Source organism: Sphaerodactylus townsendi, linkage group LG01 (genome assembly GCF_021028975.2).
Source record: "Sphaerodactylus townsendi isolate TG3544 linkage group LG01, MPM_Stown_v2.3, whole genome shotgun sequence".
Taxonomy (NCBI): Eukaryota; Metazoa; Chordata; class Lepidosauria; order Squamata; family Sphaerodactylidae; genus Sphaerodactylus; species Sphaerodactylus townsendi.
In genome coordinates this window covers 37,002,472-37,023,385 of record NC_059425.1, presented here as the reverse complement: position 1 = coordinate 37,023,385, position 20,914 = coordinate 37,002,472, and the positions used below count along the sequence as shown (strand labels likewise).

The following is a 20,914-nucleotide window of genomic DNA, read 5'->3' as shown; positions in this document are numbered from 1 at the left end:
GGCAAGAACTTCGTAGAGCAACTGTGCTTCCTTGGGCTGTAAGTCTGTTCAGAGCTGTAACTCTGCTCAGACAGCTGCTTGTAGCTGTGCTTGCCAAATTGTTAAACTAGTGCCGTGGTGGCGAACCTTTGGCACTCCAGACGTTATGGACTACAATTCCCATCAGCCCCTGCCAGCATGGCCAATTGGCCATGCTGGCAGGGGCTGATGGGAATTGTAGTCCATAACATCTGGAGTGCCAAAGGTTCGCTACCACGGCACTAGTGGCTAGGAAGATCTGGAGTGGCTTGCTCAGAGGTCCTCTTCCCTTTGGAGAGCTGAGATGTCCAGCAGTTCCCAGCTTTCTAAAGGTGACTTGGTTCCTTCCCCTCCTCATCTCACTCTTGATGCTTTCCTGTTGTTCCAGGTTCATGGATGAACTTCCAGATTCAGTGACCAGATGGGCTCCTCCGGGAATAAGCTGTGGTAAGAGCATAAACATGTGCATTCTTCGATATTTTCCTTGGAGAATGACCCCAAAGTACTCAATTTTGTGGAGCCACTTGGCCAACATTTTGATATCGATTTAGTTTTAACTATCACATTCATGTGTGCTTTTTTTATCCCTGGGTTTCAAGAATTCTGCTGCTGGAAGGGAAAATCAGCAACACTCAATTTTTGGTAGGAGCCAGTCCCTTATAACTCTGCTCTGTTACTTATGGAAGGCACCACAAGTAAAGGAGTGTAGTAGTAAGAGATAATTAGTTACATTTTTCTCCATACTCAGTGGTTTTATTATCTTAAATGCTACCTAGAACAGTGGTCCTCAACCTTCCTAATGCCACGACCCTTTAATACAGTTCCTCATGTTGTGGTGACCCCCAACCATAAAATTATTTGTGTCTCGGTTCCTAAGATCATCGGAAATGTGTGTTTTCTGATGGTCTTAGGCGACCCCTATGAAAGGGTCGTTTGACCCCAAAAGGGGTTGCGACCCACAGGTTGAGAACCGTTGACCTAGAACCATTGACCTAGAATTTCTACATGCATTTGGGGGTGGCGGCAATTTTTGCCAATTCCTTTCTCCTGTGGGAGAGCACCCAGACTTTTCCTTTGGTCCCTCAAGATCAGCGGGGGGGGGGGGGGTTGACTTTTTTCCCTGAGCTTCACGTTCTATAATCCACAAAGGATATTAATATTTTTCTCTGTAAGTGTGCACTGTGCATCACTTAAATCTCGAATGTTGACAGTCATAGCAATACTATTTCACAATTACTTACCGTATATACTCGCGTATAAGTCGACCCGCATATAAGTCGAGGCACCTAATTTTACCACAAAAAACTGGGAAAACTTATTGACTCGCGTATAAGTCGAGGGTGGGAAATGCAGCAGCTGCTGGTAAATTTCAAAAATAAAAACAGATGCCAATAAAATTACATCAATTGAGGCATCAGTAGGTTAAATGTTTTTGAATATTTATTTCAAAGAAAAACAGTAAATTGGCTCCGTAAGTGGAAAAGAGGGTCAACAAGAACAATATGGTCTCAACAATAACTTTAAAAGTACAAAAACCTTAGCTCAACCAGCAACCAAGCTAAAACACAAGAGTTAAAATCCTCCAAAACTGGATTCCTCATCATCATCTGTATGTCCAAATGTAACCCAACTTAGATTGTAAGAGGGATATTATCAGAAATGGAAAATCTACTATTAGCTTCCATTGTAAACAATGGGGGATGGGGCATCCCCTTTGGGGGTCAATAACTTTGGATTCCCTGACCCAAACTTTACCAAACCTGGCTGGTATCATAAAGAGACTCTCCTGATGAGACCAGCCAGGTTTGGTGAAGTTTGGTTCAGAGGGTCCAAAGTTATGGACCCTCAAAAGGGTAGCCCCATCTACTAATAGCTCCCATTGAAAACAATGGGGAATGGGGAACCTCATTTGGGGGTCCATAACTTTGGACCCCCTGAACCAAACTTTACCAAACTTGGCTGGTATCATCAGGAGTGTCTTCTGAGGGTACCCTGAAATTTTGGTGCCGCTAGCATAAAAACTGCGCCCCCTGCTGGCCGGCAAAGTAAAAACACACACAAAATTTTAATGACCCGCATATAAGTCGAGGGGAGCTTTTTCAGCATTAAAAATGTGCTGAAAAATTCTACTTATACATGAGTATATACGGTACCTTGAAATGACCTGATAGCTAAACTTAAGTATCTGTCATAGCAACTGGCCACTAAAAAATGATCAGGCAAGTCTGTGGATGTACCCAGGTCCTTCTTAATTCAAAAAGCTTTCCAAGATTGTAACCTAATTGTAGTCTTGCCATGTAAATGCTTGCTAATGAATAAAAGCAGTTAACCTAAGAAAGACTGGAAACCTTTGATTCTCGAGTCAGTGAAACTTTGTGTGTTACAGGTGAAATAGCCACATTTTTGGAAAAAGTTTCTAATCTAGCATATAATGAAACGCCACAGTATGAGATGCTGAAGAAAATCCTCCTAAGTGGCCTAGAACACAGAGGACGCTGTTATGACCCTTTCAATTTTACCACTGTTACAAGCACTCTGACTGAACATACCAGTAACCCCAAGAAAGTAAGTAATGAAACAAAAATGGTCAAGACCAGAAAAGTATCAGAAACTGTTATTTGAAATGGGTCTGTTGTCTGGCAATCATTTTTCAAAAAGAGCATATCATTTTGGGGGAAACCTACACATGTTGGGATATAAAATTTTGCTTTAACTTTTATTCTTTGTAAAGTAATTGCAAAAAATTAAATCACAGTTATCATTTTTAATAGTTCAGTAATGTTATCATCCTTTAAGCGTTGCTTATTTAACATGTGAAATGAACTGCTGAGGATGGTTTCCCTCAAAACTTCTTACTCAAGGAACTAGCTGGAGGTCTAAAGCGAACACTGGCAACAATTGCTGCATCTCAAATACATCTCTTAATTCCTGTTTCCCTGAATTTCCTCAAAAGTTGGATCTCAGCCCTCAAGGAGGAGAAAACTCTGCCATAAGTTCATTTGACCTGTTGCCTGAAAGTGGCAAATCTGCAGATTCATTTACTTTTAGAGCAGTGAGGAAGTCAAGGTGTTTGTTCACTAATATCGCAGGGGATGGCTCAAATACCAGGTTTCTCCAACAAAACAATTTAAAAGCCACACTGCCTTTAATGGTGCAACTGTGATTCTTTTTTGCCTTCTGAAAGTGGCTTTTAACCCCCCCCCCCCCACACACACACACTTGGATTTTGAGTTAGTTGATAAAGCAGAAAATTCTCCTTTCTTGCTGTTTTCCAGATCAGATCCCATTGTTTTTAATAACTTATATTGATATAGTTAGCAGCATTGACTGGGACTGATCAGAAATTTCCGGTGCAGTTCTCTCTTGTATGGTTAAGGCTGCAGCTTTCTGCTGATGTATGTTCAACAAGGCAGCAGTGTGGCATCACTCACTTTTAATATTCCTAGTGAACTTTGGACCGTCACTGGCAGACACAAGCCAAAAAATGCGGGATGCAAACTAATGTGACGGATTGGCTGCGAGATGAACGGCGATTCAAATCTCGGCGCACAGATGGTTCTGATTTGCCGACTTTTTGTAGCTGCAGCAACTGAAGACATAAAATAGCCGCCTAGTCATAAATTAGCTCTTTGGAAGCCAAACCTTGGCACCAGAGCTTTACAACCTTCAATTAGTAGCGAAAGAAGTATTTGAATGACTCCGGTATTGACATCTGTAGGTCTGCATAGTAATCATTCCTAATAGAAGAGAATGTCTGTTTGAGGGGCTTTTGCATGGCTAATTAACTACCAGTGAGAATATGTAATTTTTTCATGATCTCCCGATTGTCACCTTTCTCTCATGATACAATTACATTTTATTGTAGCGAGTGCCTTCGCAAACCCAATTGTCAGCACTATTTACGTTGTGTGGAAAAGCAGAACAAAAGTTCATGTTTAATAAAAAGCCACTGGATTTTGATCTTGGTAATTACAAAGACTTTTTTCTTCTGAGTTTATAGACTTTGTTTTTTTTATCACTTTTACAATGAAGCAAAAAGCTATTTCTTTGACCATACTTTGCTTGCTGTTGTGGTCACCATTTAATCTGTGCTAATTTGAGCAGCAGCTTTTCATTTCTGCAATTTGTAGAGTTTTCTAAACTTAATTGAAGTAGAACAGTTTGTGACAGCTTCTTTGTTGTTAAAGCATCTACTATCCAATATGAATTTTGACTAATTGTTTTTCCCCTTGTAAAAATGCAGATGTAAGAACTAGCAACAGACTATGAAAGTCAGAGCAGTTGCTGTCATGAAATTGTTATAAGTTGGGTTGTATTTATTTCTTCAAAACTGCAACTGAAGGGAGAAAGGGAAGGTGCTAGGGTTTCCTCTGCTGCTTAGGCAGACATTTATTTCAGTTGATAAGGCTAGGACCCAGAGAACTACTTTGGAGTATGCTCAGCAGACACAGTTCTATCCCTCTCCCCTGTGAGAGGATTTTCAATTGCCTCACAGAACAAGTTCCATGGTTTGGAACTGGGCTCACAGCTTTGGCTGTGCTTATCCTTTTCTTTGGGACAAAATTAGAGTGGCTTGTGGGGAACTTTACTACACCATCTTCTTTGTTGATATACATCTTTTGTTTAGGTCTCTAAGTCTCATTAGGGATGTCGTAAATTGGAAATGTGGGTTGTAAGCTTCTAATAAAATACAGCTTGGTGAAAATTAGAACGCACGTTGGTTCTAGCTGTGCTATTGGGTTAATTCAGAAAGTAAAAGTTTTACACAGTTAATTGCATTTGGGGCAGTGCTGGGGCATTATTTTTAAAAGGCATGTGAAAACCCAGTGTTTTTTGAACTGTCTTTGAGCAACACATTAAGTACTAAATCACAAGGCTCTGTGAAAAATAACCAGTCTAATAATCTTTCAGACTTCTGACTAGAAAGAGGTCAAAACTGTATTCCATGTCTTGGTGAAAAGCTTATATTTCAGCAGATGATTGCTCAATGTTGTATTTTAGTAATCTTAGTTAAAATCACTGTTGCTACTCTTGAACAGATTAAGTAAATTAGAATCACAATTATACAGAAAACAGTAGAATGTGTAAATGAGGTGTTTCTGAAAAACAAAATATGTCCTCCTTTCTACTAAACATTATACATTTAAAGATAGAGTGTGATTGGGAAGAATTTTAGCAAGTGTTTTCAGAACAGAGAAGACTATCTCATCACAACCCAGATTTGAGAGAGTGGGGAAGGGGGGGGGGATGCTATTGGAGCATGGCTATCTTATGTAACACAATTATGTGAGCTTCCATATAATTCATTTTCTCTGAAGACTTGAGCTTTCCAAAGAACAAGTATTAAAACACTTTAATCAGTGGTTTAAAATTAAAATCTAGAACTAAAATTAGTGTTGAAAAATCAGCTATGTTCTTAAAGAATGCAAACTTTCTTCCTTTTAAAATTTCTGCTTTACCTGACAGTACAAAAACTATTACCTTAGTAACTTGAAACTTAACCTTGGATATTGTTTTCAAGCAAGGTGCTGATGAACTGATTGTAAGAAAACAGGGTGACAATATTACCTGGTTGCAAGTGCATAACCCCACTTGATGTCCGTGAGTGAGGAGAGTCAATTATCACAACTTCTTTTCCATCTTAGACAGAAGCAGAAGCATTTTTAATGGGGATTTCAGGTGTTTATCACCTCTAAATTGAGATTTTTGTTAACTGGAGAATTTTAAAACTACTATGTGATGAATCACTGGTAAATGCTGGATGAAAACACCAAGTCCTCTTTTTGAAAAGTTCAGACAACTTTGGTGTTTGGAAATATTGTGATTCACCCAATTCTGCATGTGAAAATAAATTAGATATTCAGGAAGTAATGAAGAGAATAACATGCAACTTCCAGATGGTAGGACAACAACTTTCTTAGGCTGCTATGTAACTTCAGATGTAGGCTTGAATCATATCTAAAATTGGAGGATTTATTTACCATTTTAATTGCTAAACATCCTCCTCCAAAAATGCGATTTCCACGTTTATCAGTATGGCATGAATTTGTTGGTGAAATCCGCTGCAGCCTACAATATGTTCTAGTTGTATTCGCCTAAGCAAGTTATTCATGTTATTCCAGCAGGCATCCACATCTACTCAGTAGGAGTATATTGCTCTGGCAAACATGCCAAGTGAAACACATTCATTCCCTTGTGCAGAAGAAAAGGCAGGAGTCTTTCCATTGCTATTTAGTTCACTTCTTTACCTTTGTTATGTACTCTTCTCTCCCATGGGAACTCAAAATGACTTACATTTTATCCTTGCAACAATCCTGCGAGGTAGATTAAGCTGAGAGGGAGAGACTAGCAAGCTTCCCTGGCAAACTGGATTCAAACCTAATCCATTAAACCATACTCCAATGCAGATTTTTTTAAATCCTGCATCTTCAGAGGTGTATCACAGAGAAACACAGTGTGAAACAGACTTTTCACCTCTGAAGATGCCAGCCACGGATGCAGGCGAAACGTTAGGAACAAAATCCACCAGACCACAGCCACACAGCCCGGAAAACCCACCAGAACCAGAGACTTATTCGTTTCAACCCAGCAAAGGTTAACAACACTCATCTAAAGTTCTTATGAATTTCCTGGAACAATTTCTACAATAAGTACTGTTGCCTTTGGACAGTACAACTGTGGTATCATAAGAGCAAGCAGTTTATATTCTTTCCTGTTTTTTTATGGTGGCATTTCCTGGTGTGGGTGTGTTCCTAGTGGCTTCTTCACTAGAAGTGTGCAAGTTACTGTTCTACAACATTAGAACTTGTTTTAGAAGTTGCTTAAGGATCCCAGCCTAATTCAGCTAAATAGAAACTGTGCAGTATCAGCAGTGCTTGTTAGCCATGTGTCCAGGGGGTCATGTAATATGTACATTTAACAGACAGATTTGCCAAAACCGACTCCAAAACCTGGGAAAGAAGCAAAAGAGATCAAGCAGGAAAATAAGGGACTTCCCTATCAGAGAAAAGCCATTGTGAGAAGACAAGATGAGCAGCTGCAGGCCCAAGTGAGCAAGCCTCTTCAGAGTCAAGTGGTAAGTTGACTACATTTCAAAAGGTAAAGAGTGATGTCACATCACATTTACTAGGCAGATTTTGTTTGTGGGTAGTTTGCCATTGCCTTCCCCAGTCGCCTACACTTTATCCCCAGCAAGCTGGGTACTCATTTTACTGACCTCGGAAGGATGGGAGGCTGAGCCACCCTTGAGCCAGCTACCTGAAACTTGACTTCTGTTGTGATCGAGATCAGGTCACAAGCAGTACTACAGCTTACCAATGTGTACAACGGGGCTCTCTTTTTAGTGTTGCTTTAAATTGTATGTAGCTTTCTTGCTTGTCTAGCTCTGCTGCTCTAGCTTTTCTTTCTCCCCAGAGCTTATGTATAGACGAGAAACAGAGAGACAATAACCAAAGATTATTGGCTTCTTTGTGAAATTAAGTTTTCTGTGTGCCTTCAGATGAGGAGTGTGTCTTTAGTTTATGTATTTTTCAGACATCACAAGATGGTAAATCTATACCTTATTCATGAACACTGGAATATGTTTACACATCCACTTTGTATGATGCTTCTCAAATTGTAGTCCTTTCAGTTTAGAAACTTCATTTGAGAAAGAAGTCTAATTTATACAGGGCAGAACAAAACCCTTTAGCTGCATGTCCAACCAAGTATAAGTGTATTTACACCAATGGCAAGCCATTATCCTTGGCCTTATAATGCAATTGCTAAATTGACTAGTGTAATTGACATTTAAACATATTTGGGCATATGTAGAACATCTGTACAGGCAAGGCCTTTCCTTTGACCCTGCCTGTATATGCTGTAACAGTAGGCCTGGACTTAAAATATGCTAATGAAATGCAGCTTTATTTTACTCAGCACACTCCATGCTCAGCATTCTATTTTAACATGGAAAAAAATCAGCTGTGGCTGACCTATAGGTCTTTCCATGACATGGAGCACATATGAAGCTCCCCTGCTCTTCCCCCATTACACGTGCAGAGGACCAAGCATTTACAGAAAAACTCAGCAGATAGTTAAGCAAGAATTAGTTGGGCTTGGGATCATCTACGGGACTTCAGACTCCAAGACCAATTAAAGTTGCAGCAGTTGGAAACAGCTAGTGCATCTAGCTAGGCATTAAAAGTTGGTAGACACATGACCAGTTCTTAAAAAAGTAAACGCTGTGTCCAGGAAGATGCCAGTTGCATGCCCTTTGCAGAGACCATTTCCATGCCTTGCACTTTCACATTATGTCTACAATATTAGCTCAAAGTCTCTCTTGCAGATTTGATCTAACAGCCTCATTTCAACAAAAACCTTTAGCAGCTATGAATGAAAGCATAAAAGATGTGGGGATTTACTTTGTAATATCAGTTTAAATACTACTTCTACAGTACAACTAACACTTCAAAGAAAGCTTAAAATGCTGTTTTATGCAAATTTAACAAAGGGTTCTACAGTTTAGCAGTCAGCAACATATATTTATGTTCAGATACACACGCACACACAAAATAGCCTTGATTGTAACCATCTCTCTCTCTTTATGCTATTGATGCTACTTACCCTCAGCAAGTATTTGTCAGCATTTGCTAGCTTCTGAGGAGTTTGGAGAATAAAAGAAAAGAAAATGTAGGTTTGTGTGAAGAACCTCTGAAATATTTGTCATATGACGTCCAGAAGCTAATTTTTTTTACTGTCTTGCTGCTTCTGACTAGATTTGATTTTAGGCAAGACTTTTCTGTCTACAGTAGACCACTAGCAAATAGATAATCTTGTTCTTCCTAGAAAATAACTGAAAAACCAAAGTTGAAGAAGCTGTTAATCAGGGCTGTAACAGGTTCGCTGCAGAGCAGTACTAAGTGGGTAGTGTTCGTGGTGAGAGCGAAGGGCCTGCTACACTCTTCCTTGAACACTTTTGCCCCATCATAAGAATTCATAAACGGGGCATTTCACTCAGGAAACGTATTTAATCCCTTCCCCTGCCAACCCCATAGCAGGTGCCGCTTTATTATGTTGCACCTTCAGACAAATAGTCTTCGCTGGCACAGATCATCTGTTCGGGGGGGGCGGGGGGGCGGGGAGGAGCAGAGAATGACTGAATCAATTACTCTCCCCTGTAGAGCAGATGACTGAAAGTACTGAAGACCGCTGAACTGAGTGAGTGTATGGGATTCCAGCCCAGGCAATGGAATCCTACAATTAATTGCATGTACTCTGATTGTTACCACTGAAGAAAACAGCAATCCCTGTTACAAGTATAATTCAGTAGAAATCCCACATTCATCCCCTGCTCCCCCGCCCCCGCAACCAGATGCAAACTTTTATGCTATGAGACAATGAAGATACTGACTTGAAATGTTTGCTCTTCAATTGTGTTAAAGGATGGAAATCTTATTTGTTCTTCAGGCAAGTAAAGAACCTCCATCTGGGACATGTCTGTTTCACAAGACCTTCCAGAAAGTTGAAGAAAAATCCATACAAAATGGAATTACTTATTCACCAGTCTGTCAACCTTTGTCTAGCTCTTCCAGGTGGAGCAACCCTGTACTAAGTGAAGAACTGTACCGATATATTATAGCTATTGTTGTGCTCCTACTGTTAATACTGCTTTCTTTGTACTTCCTCTGAGATCATCTTTGGTGTGTCTGTTTCCAGAGAGCAGGGCTAGGCAGTTACTGGTTTTCTGAACTTCCACTTCAAGGTTTCTTCAGACATTTTCAAAGTGATTTGCTGGATTTTTTTTAGGAAGCAGAAGGAGGGAGGGTGTCATTAGAAAGAGTATTTGATAGATCATCTAAACTTTGCTTACTATATTTTCTAATTGTATTACAAATAGTACTTTGCCAGACTTATTTTCAGTTTTAAATCGAGTGATTAAATTTCATATTCCTACAAAGGAACACACTTGAGTCTTTCAAATACAAGCGTTCAGAACTATAAGTCTGTAGTGTGGTAGAGTGATGTTCATTCTGATTTGCGTCTCAGTAAGAAACGTTTGCCTTACCTTGCTGCAATACGGACATTCACCAAATATGACATTAAAGCTTTGACGACTAGAAGGGAGTCCTCGCAACCACTGTTGAGAAACACAAGGCTGTTGTTTACTATATTTGGAGACAGCTCTTCAACACAGACAGGCAAGACTTCAACTACTCAGTGTCTGAGATCAGCACAGCACTCAACAGCACAACAAGATCTGCTGAGCTATAGGAAACCAACACACAGGAAGCCTGGTAGGTGTTTATATTGCTTTTTCTGATTAATGAAGCAATGGTGTTTTGAGGCCACCGCAACACAGGCAGCTAGGGCAAGCTTCACCAGAGCCGGAACTGCATATCTTCAAATCATGGCTGATAGTAGAAATATTATAGAATGAGTGTAATCAAACGCTCATTCATCACAAGACACCATGAGATTGATCCAGACACCCTTTGCCAGTCAGCGTATGAGAACAGCATATGTGTCTCACAGCCTGCTCTTTCTGAGCCAGTTCACAGAGTCCTGGCTGAAAAATAACAGTGAGGCACAAGAATGTCTGCGTGACCCTGCACTCATCACCATCTCTTGTAACCTTGGCTGTTATCTGTGCATGTTTTATTAGTACACCAGAGGTCTACAGCATGGAAAGCTGTTGTACTGGCATGCTGAGTAAGCACACACCGATGCTTTGCAAAAGTCGCAGCTTAGCTTAAATCGGCAGCTGAGACTGTGGAAACTCACACTTTCGGCTCTCTGCATGATCAATCCAGAACAGAAACACTGCTAGCTATGTAATTTATATCACAATGACCTCAAACAGTTGTCACCAGTATGGAGAGCAATTTGGGGAGTTATCTTTTTCCATACTCTCCTCCTCCCATTAAGATCACTAGTTCCTTCCCTAAATTTCATTGTGTGTGCACAATGACAATAAATGCTTATGCTTAAAGCATCTCCACATCAAAGCAAAAATTCCATCCTGTCTTTTGGCCACTTCATTGGAGACTGAGTACTTCAGAAGTGTTTGAGACATGTCACCTTTGTTGGCAGAGAGCACCCATTCAAAAACAGCTGACAGGAAAATGCTTAGGTTGGAACTTCTGTGGAGTTATTCTGTGACTGGTCCCATTCATCCCATGGCATTCATTTTTAAGTGGTGCCCACCACCAGCTACCAACATTTTTTGATGTAGTCACAGATTCATGAAGGGGATTTCTGGTTTAGATTGTGTGAGTTACAGAGCCCCACCTACTGGCTCATGGGCCTTTACATACACAGAAGCCATTTTGGGTTGCTGCTGGGAAAGGCCTGATGGAGAAGAACTGCAGGACTGTGAAATGAGGTCACCAAATGACAGGAAGGATGCTCCATGGCTGTGGCCCTTGACTTGTTCCTGACTATGATACACCATCTTGAATTTCCCCTCCCCAGATTTAAGCTGTTTGCTACCTGAACCTGGCCTAGAAACCAGATAGTCCCTCCTCCTGGCATGTGTTGTCCAGGAACAGTTGGATCGCTGCTTGACTGGATACTTCAGATAGACTTACCTCATACAAACAAGCTTGATGGAAGGGCTGGCCACAGCGTGAATCATCACAGACTTGGTCAGGAATAGCCCCATCAAGTCGGTAAGCATAGCAGATCCCACAGTCCATAGAGAAATCCTTAAAAGACAAAACAGAGCTGCACCACAAACACTGATATACTTTTCAAGGTAAGTAAAAGAGCTTTCATGGGAAAACTGTCTGTATTGTACTAATATAAACTGATACCAGTTATTATAAAGCACTTGGTATATGGATTAGCCCCATTCAGTGTGAAAGGGCCTAAACAGACATAAATTATCAATAGATGACACACTGACTGACATTACTAAGAATGGCAAAGATAGTCCTAGAATGATCCCACATCTAGATTCAATATTACCATCTTTCATGCTTTGTTAATAGTGATTCCTGCCACTTATAACCTATTATTAACACCAAGGAAGTATTTACATTAAAAGTTTGTAAGGTTTAAAAGCTTTATATTCCTTTGTGTGTTACTTGGTAAGTCACCTCAAACAGGAATCGTGGAGCAGTGACACACACAAAAAATCTTAATAATAATTTTTTTAAATTATCCTACTAACTGCCTCTATTCTTTTCTAGAGTATTCTTAGTTCATTGTCTTTTTTGCCAGTTTATGGTATTCAAAATGTTATAACATGATCACAAACCGACATACAGATTTATCTAGAGTTTCTTGAGATGGAAAATCCATTTCTAAAACTTCTTTCAAATTTTGTAATAGACTGACTTCTGGATCCCTGAAAGAGAGAGAAAAGAAAAGAATGTCAGTACCCACTGGGGGGAAAAAGAGCATGAATTAAAAATCTACATCCAAACATCTTACCACATATGTATGTTGCTGTTCAGCTTCATTTTCAAAGGATTTACAACTAAAAACAAGGCAAATGTTTTGATATTATTCACAAAAGTATTATATTTAATTATTTTTTAAAATCATATACTGGGGAAGGTAATGTGGACGATGATACAGAGTCAGCCTAAAAGTTAGCTACAACTATACTCCGCCCCCCAGAAAGATATAAGTAAAATTGTGAATTCATTTGCCGCCATTTCCTCCCCCTCCAACCCTCCTCCTGCCCCAAACATCAAGCCAGGCCCGACAAGTGGCAAGTCGTCCCCTGCCCCACCAGGCCCGGCACCAGCTCACCCAAGCACCCTCCAACCCTTTCGTACCCCAAACACCAAAGGACTATTTTTCAGCTGCAGAAGCATGATGCTCTTGTCTTCTGCCAAAGCACTACTGACCACACTTAGTACCTTCGGTGGGAGACTGTATAGCTTTAGCTAATATTTCATGCTAGATTTAGAACTGGTTGTCTCTCTGTGACTAGGCATACATGGAGTTTGATCCAACCAGTTTTTCCATTCCTAAAGGAAGCATTAGGTAAACTAAACAAACAAAACCAATGTAGGTCTAGGGCTGTAGAAAGGAGATAAATTAGGTTAGATTCACTGAAACACCTGGTTGGATCCCACACATTTATTTTTCTGTTTATATCCACCATCCTCACAGTGGTCCACAAAATGTGGCAAAGTAGCCTCAATGCCATTGCTTAGAAAAAGGGTTTAAGATAATTTTGGTTTACTGCTTACACTCTAACTACTACAACCACTTTAGCAAGACTATTTTAACTGTTAGAGCGTCAGGCTGGAATCTGATTTCCTATTGGGCCATGAAAACTCCCTGGGTGGTCTAGGGCCCCTTACTCTCAGCCTAACCTACTTCACAGGGTTGTGAGAGGAAAATGGAGAGGATACTGGTACAAGCCACTTTGGGAGAAAAGCAAGATATTTATCTAAATAAAATTATGACCATAATTGTATCTATAGTCAATGGAAGACACTTGCTACTTTGTAAAGCTTAAAAATGTGTGTCAGCAAAATCACTCAAGTATTTAGCTTAGAATTCAAGGGGCTGCATTCATGTACACTGTTCACATCTCTAGTCATGGGTTCTATATGTATGTTAACAGTTGCACATGCTACAGATATAGGAAGCTCTCTGGTTGCAGAACCTGCTGTGCAAGAACATGCAAATGTTGACATAATCTGTAATCAGGCTGCTGCTGTAACACTGATTACCTTATTACTGCCTACAAATTAGAACAAAACCATGAACTTATGGCAAGCTTTCATTCCAGTCAGTAATGTCAGGGCAGCCAAGAAAAGGTCAAAACCTCAGCTTCTGAATCAGCAGACAGTATTCTAATACTGTTTCCCCGAATATAAGACACCCCCTGAAAATAAGATGTAGCAGAGGTTTTGCTGAAGTGCGAAATATAAGGCATCCCCCGAAAGTAAGACGTAGCAAAGTTTTTGTTTGGAAGCATGCCCAACGAACAGAACACAGAAAAATGAAACATCCCCTGAAAATAAGACACAGCGCATCTTTGGGAGCAAAAATTAATATAAGACACTGTCTTATTTTTGGGGAAACACGGTATTTACCCAGGTCCCACATCAACATATCTTTGGTTTCACAAAACAGATGGAACTATAAGAACATTATTAATTCCCTTTAGAAAAACAGCAAGAGTAGATAGGAAAGAGGATAGACAGGACCTAAGTAAGTCGCAGAAGGGGAAAAAAGCTATTGTGGTTGATAACATTTGTTTAAGAAAAATAGCACCCTACCGTGATCGGGTCCAAGAAAGAAGCATTCTGGAGGCATGGTGGGGTGTCTGGGATCCACCTCTACATTTACTGAAACGTTTTTTCCTGAAATTGCAAAGGAGGGGGGGTATAGATCTCGTATCAAAAACAGCTTCATTCCTACTCAACACCTGACACACACTCAAAAGAAACAAACTATAACAACTTTCTTAGTTAAAGGACTGAGCCAAAAGTGCTTTGCCATCCCATTTCAAAGCAACCCACTGAACATTTTGTTCAGTGTAACTTTTGCTACTATTGAAAAGTCACAATTTTAACATGTCTGCTTCTCAGTGTTGATCTTTTGTTTACAGAGTAGAACTGGCTATATTAAAATAATTGGAACCTTTTTGAGCAATTAAAATATGCCCTCAATTAATGGAGCAGCAGATTTTTTTTAGAAAAAAGTTGAAATACTTATAAGAACTGTAAATAACAGGTACAATCTTAAAAGAAAAATTCTTGAATCCAAGAAATGCCTTATCTAGAAGGCTGCCTGTTGAGAATCCAGGGGTGAAAGCTATGTCTTCTGGTATCGAAAGACAGAACTTCAATGTTGAATTAATCCACAGCAATTTCCTGGACCTTCTTTGTATTGAAAGGAAGTGATAGCCATCTTAGGGGACCAGGGAAAAAATGACAAAAGTAGAAGATTTTAGTTTTGAAAAACCAGTGGGTGGACAAGAATCCCTAGGTGACCCTAAGCAGAATACAGTTGAAACTGCAGTGATAGTCCAAGGGATTCCAGAGATACAGGCGGTTTTACATGTGGTGGACATTTTGGAAAAATCAGAAGGGGGGTCCTAATTTCAAAAAAAGATGCCAGCCACAGATGCAGGCGAAACGTCAGGAGAAAAAGCTACTAGAACACAGCCATACAGCCCGGAAACCACACAACACTCCAGTAGCTGTTCTGTTACAAAAAGTTTTTCCAGTTTGCCAAATTCTGCTTTCACTGATTACTTCTCTCACAGGTATATAGTCAGTGGGAGGATTCAAATAATTTAACAACCAGTTCCGGTGATGGGATTCAAATAATTTAACTGATTGTTTACAAGCACCATTTTAACAACCGGTTCTGCCAAAGTAGTGCGAGCCTGCTGAATCCCACCACTGTATATAGTGCTCATCACTGAAGGCTTCAAAAGACAATGGAGCTGAATTCTTACAAACAGTATTCATTAATGGTTCTTGCCAGTGTTTTTAGTTCACTGTGTGATGCACACACCAAAGGCTCTTCTTTCTGGAACACTGCAGTGAAATTTGAAAAGAAACAGGCACTTGTGCAACAAAACATCACCTCTGAAGAAGAACAGTTTGGATTTATACCATGTCCTTTCTCTCTTTTAAGGAGAATCATAAGGGCTTACAAACTCCTTTCCCTTCCTCACCCCAAAACAGACACCTTATGACGTAGGTGGAGCAGAGAGAGTTCTGAGTGAATTGTGATTAGACCAAGCTCACCCATCAGACTTTGTATGTAGGAGCGGGGAAACAAATACAGTTCACCCAATAAGAGTCCACCAGACCGGCCACGGATTCATATAGTATCATATGTCCCCGGGCGCCTGCCATTAAATCACATGGGGGCGGCGGCAGAAAATCAACCCCCCTTCCCCCCCATGCGAGGGAGGGCAGGGGGGGCTGCTCGCTGCTGAGCCGGCTGCCATGGCCACAAGCCTCCTGCCCTTCCCGTTCTCCCTGTCAGGCCCAAGGATGGCTCCCACACATGACAGGGAGGGCAGGACGCTTGTGGCCTCTTCCCATAGGGTCCCATGGAGGACCCTGCGCCCCAATCAGGCCTCGGCCTCGGCCACCCAAGTTGTTTGACTGTGAGTCAAGCAGGCAGGAAGGGAGGGTCAAGGTCTGCAGCCTCTGTTGCTCGTCTGGTGGCTGCCACAGGCCTTTTGCGGGGCCACTTCCTGGTCTCTGTGGCTGGGCTGCTCTAGGCTGAAGTAGGAGCTGTGAGGGAGCTGGGGGAGCCAACTGGCCCCCACCGTTTCGCATTAGGGCTCATGGGTTGGGGGCTTCCCGAGGAGTCCCTGGTTGACTTGCCAGAAGGGAACTCTGCCACAGGGAAGCCACAGTCAGCCTTTTCCCTCATGGCCCAGAGGTGTATCTAGGGAAAATGGAGCTGGGGTGGACAGGGGGGAAAACTCAGATTTGGCCCTGGACTCCATTTTCTTTAGATACACCTCTGGAGTCCACTGCTCAGATGCAAGAGTGAGGAATCAAACCCAGTTCTCCAGATTAGATTCCACTTGTTCTTAACCACTATACCACACTGGTAGGTGATACCTCTTGAGGCAGGAAGAACAGCGTTGACTTTACTGACCAATTCAAAAAAACTTGACTAAGTACTGATCAAGATGAAAAAATTACTTTTACTGACCATTTTCCACCCATGAGAATCAAGCACCTAAAAAACAGAAAGAGTACTTTTTTCTTCAGATCTTAGTCCTTTGCCAGATCAGCTGGTTAATCCAGTGGCAGTCATATGGCAAACATAGCTCACTTCATCTGTGTGGCAATTTACAAAACATATGAACGTTTCTAAAAGCCTTGTGATGAGGAACTTGCACTCTAAACTCTGAAATGTTACCATATGATAACCAATGCTAGAAACAACATTGGATTTCTTCGTTGAAATTCATCATTGTTCCATTCAAATCGTATATTCGTTTGAAAAATAATTTTAAACATCTTGCTTTTCTCTTTTCCTGTCTCCTTGAATCCATAGCCAAAACCATATTCTCTTTCTATGAGTCTTACCGATGGCAATTCTTCGCATTGTGGCGCTCCGTGTGGGTTTTTCTGGCTCAAGGACCCAAGTCTTCTCATCAATTTCATCTAGAGCATTCCAAAACTCCTTCAATGATTCCAACGCTGCCAAAAACTGACGATGAATGCTTAATAAGTTGCTCTACGAAAGAAGGAAATTGTGACAAATTTTATACATGGCATTTTACCAAAAGCAATACAGAATAGTTAAATAATAATAAAAAAACAAGAGCCCATCCGGCTCTTCCAAGTCTAGCACACATCAAACTGTAAAACGTGGGGCAGTAAAAAGACTGGAATTTCCCCCTACATTTTCTCCTCTGAAGACTTGAATTTTGAATGGGCCACACAAACGCTGTGCTTCTTTGGCTATATTATGGTTTAGTTTTCATTTCTTTTTAAATTTCCAATGTTCTATACTAAAACCAGATATTTCTCAAAGCTATTTTAATTCTAAATCTCAGTACCATTTAATTAATTAACTCATAAGAAATGGGTTCCACGGTTTGCTATGTGGGGGCGGGGGGAGAGACTTGTTAACACATTTACTTGAGAGATTATGCAAAAGAACCGTGGAGTGGCAAGTGAGGAGAAGCTGCTGTGTGGTCCCCCTATCACCTGGTGGTGAGCACCAGCTTGCAGCCCCTGAGCTGGGCATGTCACTGAATGGTTCTACCCCAAGACCTCTTAAAGGAGCCTCCAAAACAGGGGAGGCAGACTTGAAGGCACTGCTTCTCCCCAAATGGATCAGTTCCAAAGCTCAAACTGCCGAATGAATTGTGACAAAAATGTAGAGCATAGAAATACAGAAACATGAAGGTAGCAGGGATCTCAATGGTCATCTAGTCCAACACACTGCACAATGGAGAGAATTTACAACTACCTCCTCTTCAGTCCCAAGTGATCCTCACTCTATGCTCAGATAAAGGCAAAAGACCTCAAGGATCCCTGGATTAATCGGGCCTGGAGGAAAATCCTTCCTGGCCTCCAAGTGGTGATCAGTGTTACCCTGGGTAAGCAAGAATCCCTTTTTGTCTTCCTTCTCCTGATCTGCTTAAGAGTAACCAAGGATAATCCAAAATGCCATATAAAAGGGTGGGTGGAAGAGAGAACTTGAGCCCAGAGACACATGTGGCTTCCCAGCTAAGTAAAGGAGAGTGGGGTAGACCCAAACGATTACCCTTTTTGTCAGGATCACCCAATATTCCCACCCCCCTTCTTGCCACCTGGAAGAGCAGGGACCCATACTGCCTATGCATAACTGGTCCAATGGCCTCCCCCTTCACGCTCTTGACCGTGGACCACAAATGTGACCCCAAGTAAGTCTGGGACCACTGCTTCCAATAATGTGAGTTTTTTCTCCGTAACCAAACATGGTAAAGGAAACAACTGCTGACTCACATAGGAGGGAGAGACTTGTGTGGCTACTGTCTTGTTACATTTAACATCCCTTTTAAAAATAGCCACTTAAATGCTATCGGGTGCTTTAGCAAGATTAGCAGACAAATCTGGTAAAGCTTTTTTACACCACCAAAATGTACAGTAGAGTGTTTCTTCTGGGGCATTTATGAACATTTAGTTATAGTGGGAAAAGACATGGCAGGTGAGTTTTAAAAACAATTACATAGCACTTTGTTCTAAAGCAGGACATGTTGAAAATGCACTTTAATACACTTTACCTAAACATGCATCTTTTCATTGAAGACAAAGATGAAGTTTCAGAAGTTTTGGAAATTGCTTACCGTAGGTGACTTTTTATTTTATATGCGAGAAAAACATTGGGGATAAGGAAGGGTATAAGCTTGAGTAAAATGTTGGATTTTTCCTCCCAGAGTTATTAAATTATATTAAAGTAGGAAAGCACTTAAGCAGAAAAGTGTGAATACTGCCAATCTTAAAACGTAACACTTATTATCTTTAAAAGCATTTTGTTACTTTTATAATACCTGAAGTGATATAATAGTGTCAGTCACTTAACCAGATCTTACAGCATAATATCTTCATCTTAAGTACTATTATTTCCAGTATTTTAATAATTTTCACAGAGTCTTGGAATGTGATCTTTTGTGCTCTGATGACACTTAAATTAATAGCATAATTTTCTGGTACTTGCAACAGTTGCTTTCCATTTTGATTTTTCACATTTTCCTACATCACATACAGATAAATCCTCTAATAATCATTTTTATCTTTATCTTTAGGGAATTGAAAGGGTTTCCAGTAGAAATAAAGAAACATCAAGGGATTAGAATCCACAGATAAGTTTTGAATCCAATTAATTTTAATACTAATTGCAATTTTCAATGATGTTCCGTAAAAGATAGCAAAATCTTTTCTTAAAATGATCTGCTCATCTGATCTTATTTGCATGCATCATTGATGTCGCCAACTGACATTCCATATGCATATCTGAATCTTTTTATCTTAAAATCAGCCATATTACTTTGTCATGCAAATCATGAAGAGTTTATCACCCATTTTACATTTCAACCAGTTTATATCTAACCACTTTTCCTTTAAATAATCTGCATGGCTTCTATTTTTGACTGTGAAAACTACTTGGTAATACAGCAAATAGTCTATCTGCAGCTTGGTTTTATGTAAAACGAGTTGCAGGGCCACTATCCACCATGTGTACTGTTTAAAAAGTGATAAGCTATGGAGGCTTGGATCCAAACAAGGGTGAGCAAGAGGAAAGTAACCCCGAGAACTGTGGGAGTACTTGGACAGGGCTGTAATACGCAGGTTCTATGGCAAGCTCCATGCATCCGCCTATAGGTATAGGGGCACCTTTGGATTGAATACATCATGCTCTGTAATACTGATCACATGACAGTAGATAAAACTTGCAGCACAATCCTATGCATCTTGACTCAGAAGTAAGGCTCATGGTGTTCAATAGATGAGAATGTTTCATTGATTTTATTGTTATTATTTAATGTTGCAAGCTGCCCTGAGCCTGCAAGGGGAAGGACTGCCTATAAGATGAAACAAATAAACTGAAATAAACACTCCCAGGGAAGAATGCACTAGATACGCTGACTGATGGCTTAATCCAAAAGGGGGATGGGGGTTAATGTTTGGCCAGGAAGAATGCCACTGTGCTGCCTCCAAAGAGGCAATCAATAGTGCGGGAGCTGGGAGACAAGGAAAACTCCTTTCTCCCCCAGGAAAGCCCATGATTGTGCCAGTCTGTGCCAGTGAAAGGGAGCATTTCAGGGCCATTTCAGTGAGCTGACTAAAGTTGGCTCTGCCCCCAGGAACGCTCCTCTCCTTATGGTGTGGGCATTTGCGGCTGTAGCTAGTCACTACAGTGGCCAACTTCTGAGTTTGGGTGCTGCAGCATCCAGCTGCCAAGCTAAGTCCATTGGCGCTGACATTAATGCATGGTGCTGGTGGCGCAAACGCTGGCACAACCCTTTAGCTGTCTTCAATGCAGTTTCAGCACACACACACCCCGGGACTGCATAGTCAGTCACAACAGACTCATGGACAAATAGTATTTTTCATGTTAGTCAACAAAACTCGTGGACAAATAGTAGTTTTCATGTTAGTCAACAAAACAGAAACAGTTAGACAAGATGGCAGTGCTATTTCTTGGAGCACACATGTTTATACTAGTAGGGTCTTTGAATATAATATCCCTGCAAGATTATCACCATATTCTTTTTTTCCCCAGATATAGCAAATCTGTCTAGTTGATGATTCTTTTATGAGGGGGCAACTTTTACATTATCTATAAGCATGATTTTAATTCCCCTCCTCCCTCAGTTCAAACTGTATTTTGAACTCTTGATCCCAAGATGGTACAACATCTTATACCCTAATGCCAGTAATAGTATGGAGTTACAAATCACCACAACATGGTAGTA

At 40.7% G+C, this 20,914-nt stretch overlaps 2 protein-coding genes across 6 annotated transcripts in view; one reads left to right on the top strand and one right to left on the bottom strand.

Moving 5' to 3' along the window:
* Nucleotides 1-9,999, top strand: part of VRK2 (VRK serine/threonine kinase 2) — a 55,493-nt gene extending 45,494 nt beyond the window's left edge. For both annotated transcript variants that reach the window (XM_048517993.1, XM_048518000.1), the window contains 4 exons: nt 407-465; nt 2,405-2,583; nt 6,941-7,093; nt 9,466-9,999. In XM_048517993.1, the coding sequence (XP_048373950.1) occupies nt 407-465; nt 2,405-2,583; nt 6,941-7,093; nt 9,466-9,687 (613 nt within the window). In that variant the 3' untranslated portion in view covers nt 9,688-9,999. The remainder of the gene's footprint in view (nt 1-406; nt 466-2,404; nt 2,584-6,940; nt 7,094-9,465) is intronic.
* The window catches only part of FANCL (FA complementation group L), a 59,138-nt gene continuing 43,155 nt past the window's right edge, over nt 4,932-20,914 (bottom strand). For all 4 annotated transcript variants that reach the window (XM_048518011.1, XM_048518037.1, XM_048518021.1 and 1 more), the window contains 7 exons: nt 17,034-17,184; nt 14,244-14,327; nt 12,433-12,478; nt 12,265-12,346; nt 11,586-11,702; nt 10,064-10,135; nt 4,932-9,789 (listed from right to left, as the gene is read on the bottom strand). In XM_048518011.1, the coding sequence (XP_048373968.1) occupies nt 9,724-9,789; nt 10,064-10,135; nt 11,586-11,702; nt 12,265-12,346; nt 12,433-12,478; nt 14,244-14,327; nt 17,034-17,184 (618 nt within the window). In that variant the 3' untranslated portion in view covers nt 4,932-9,723. The remainder of the gene's footprint in view (nt 9,790-10,063; nt 10,136-11,585; nt 11,703-12,264; nt 12,347-12,432; nt 12,479-14,243; nt 14,328-17,033; nt 17,185-20,914) is intronic.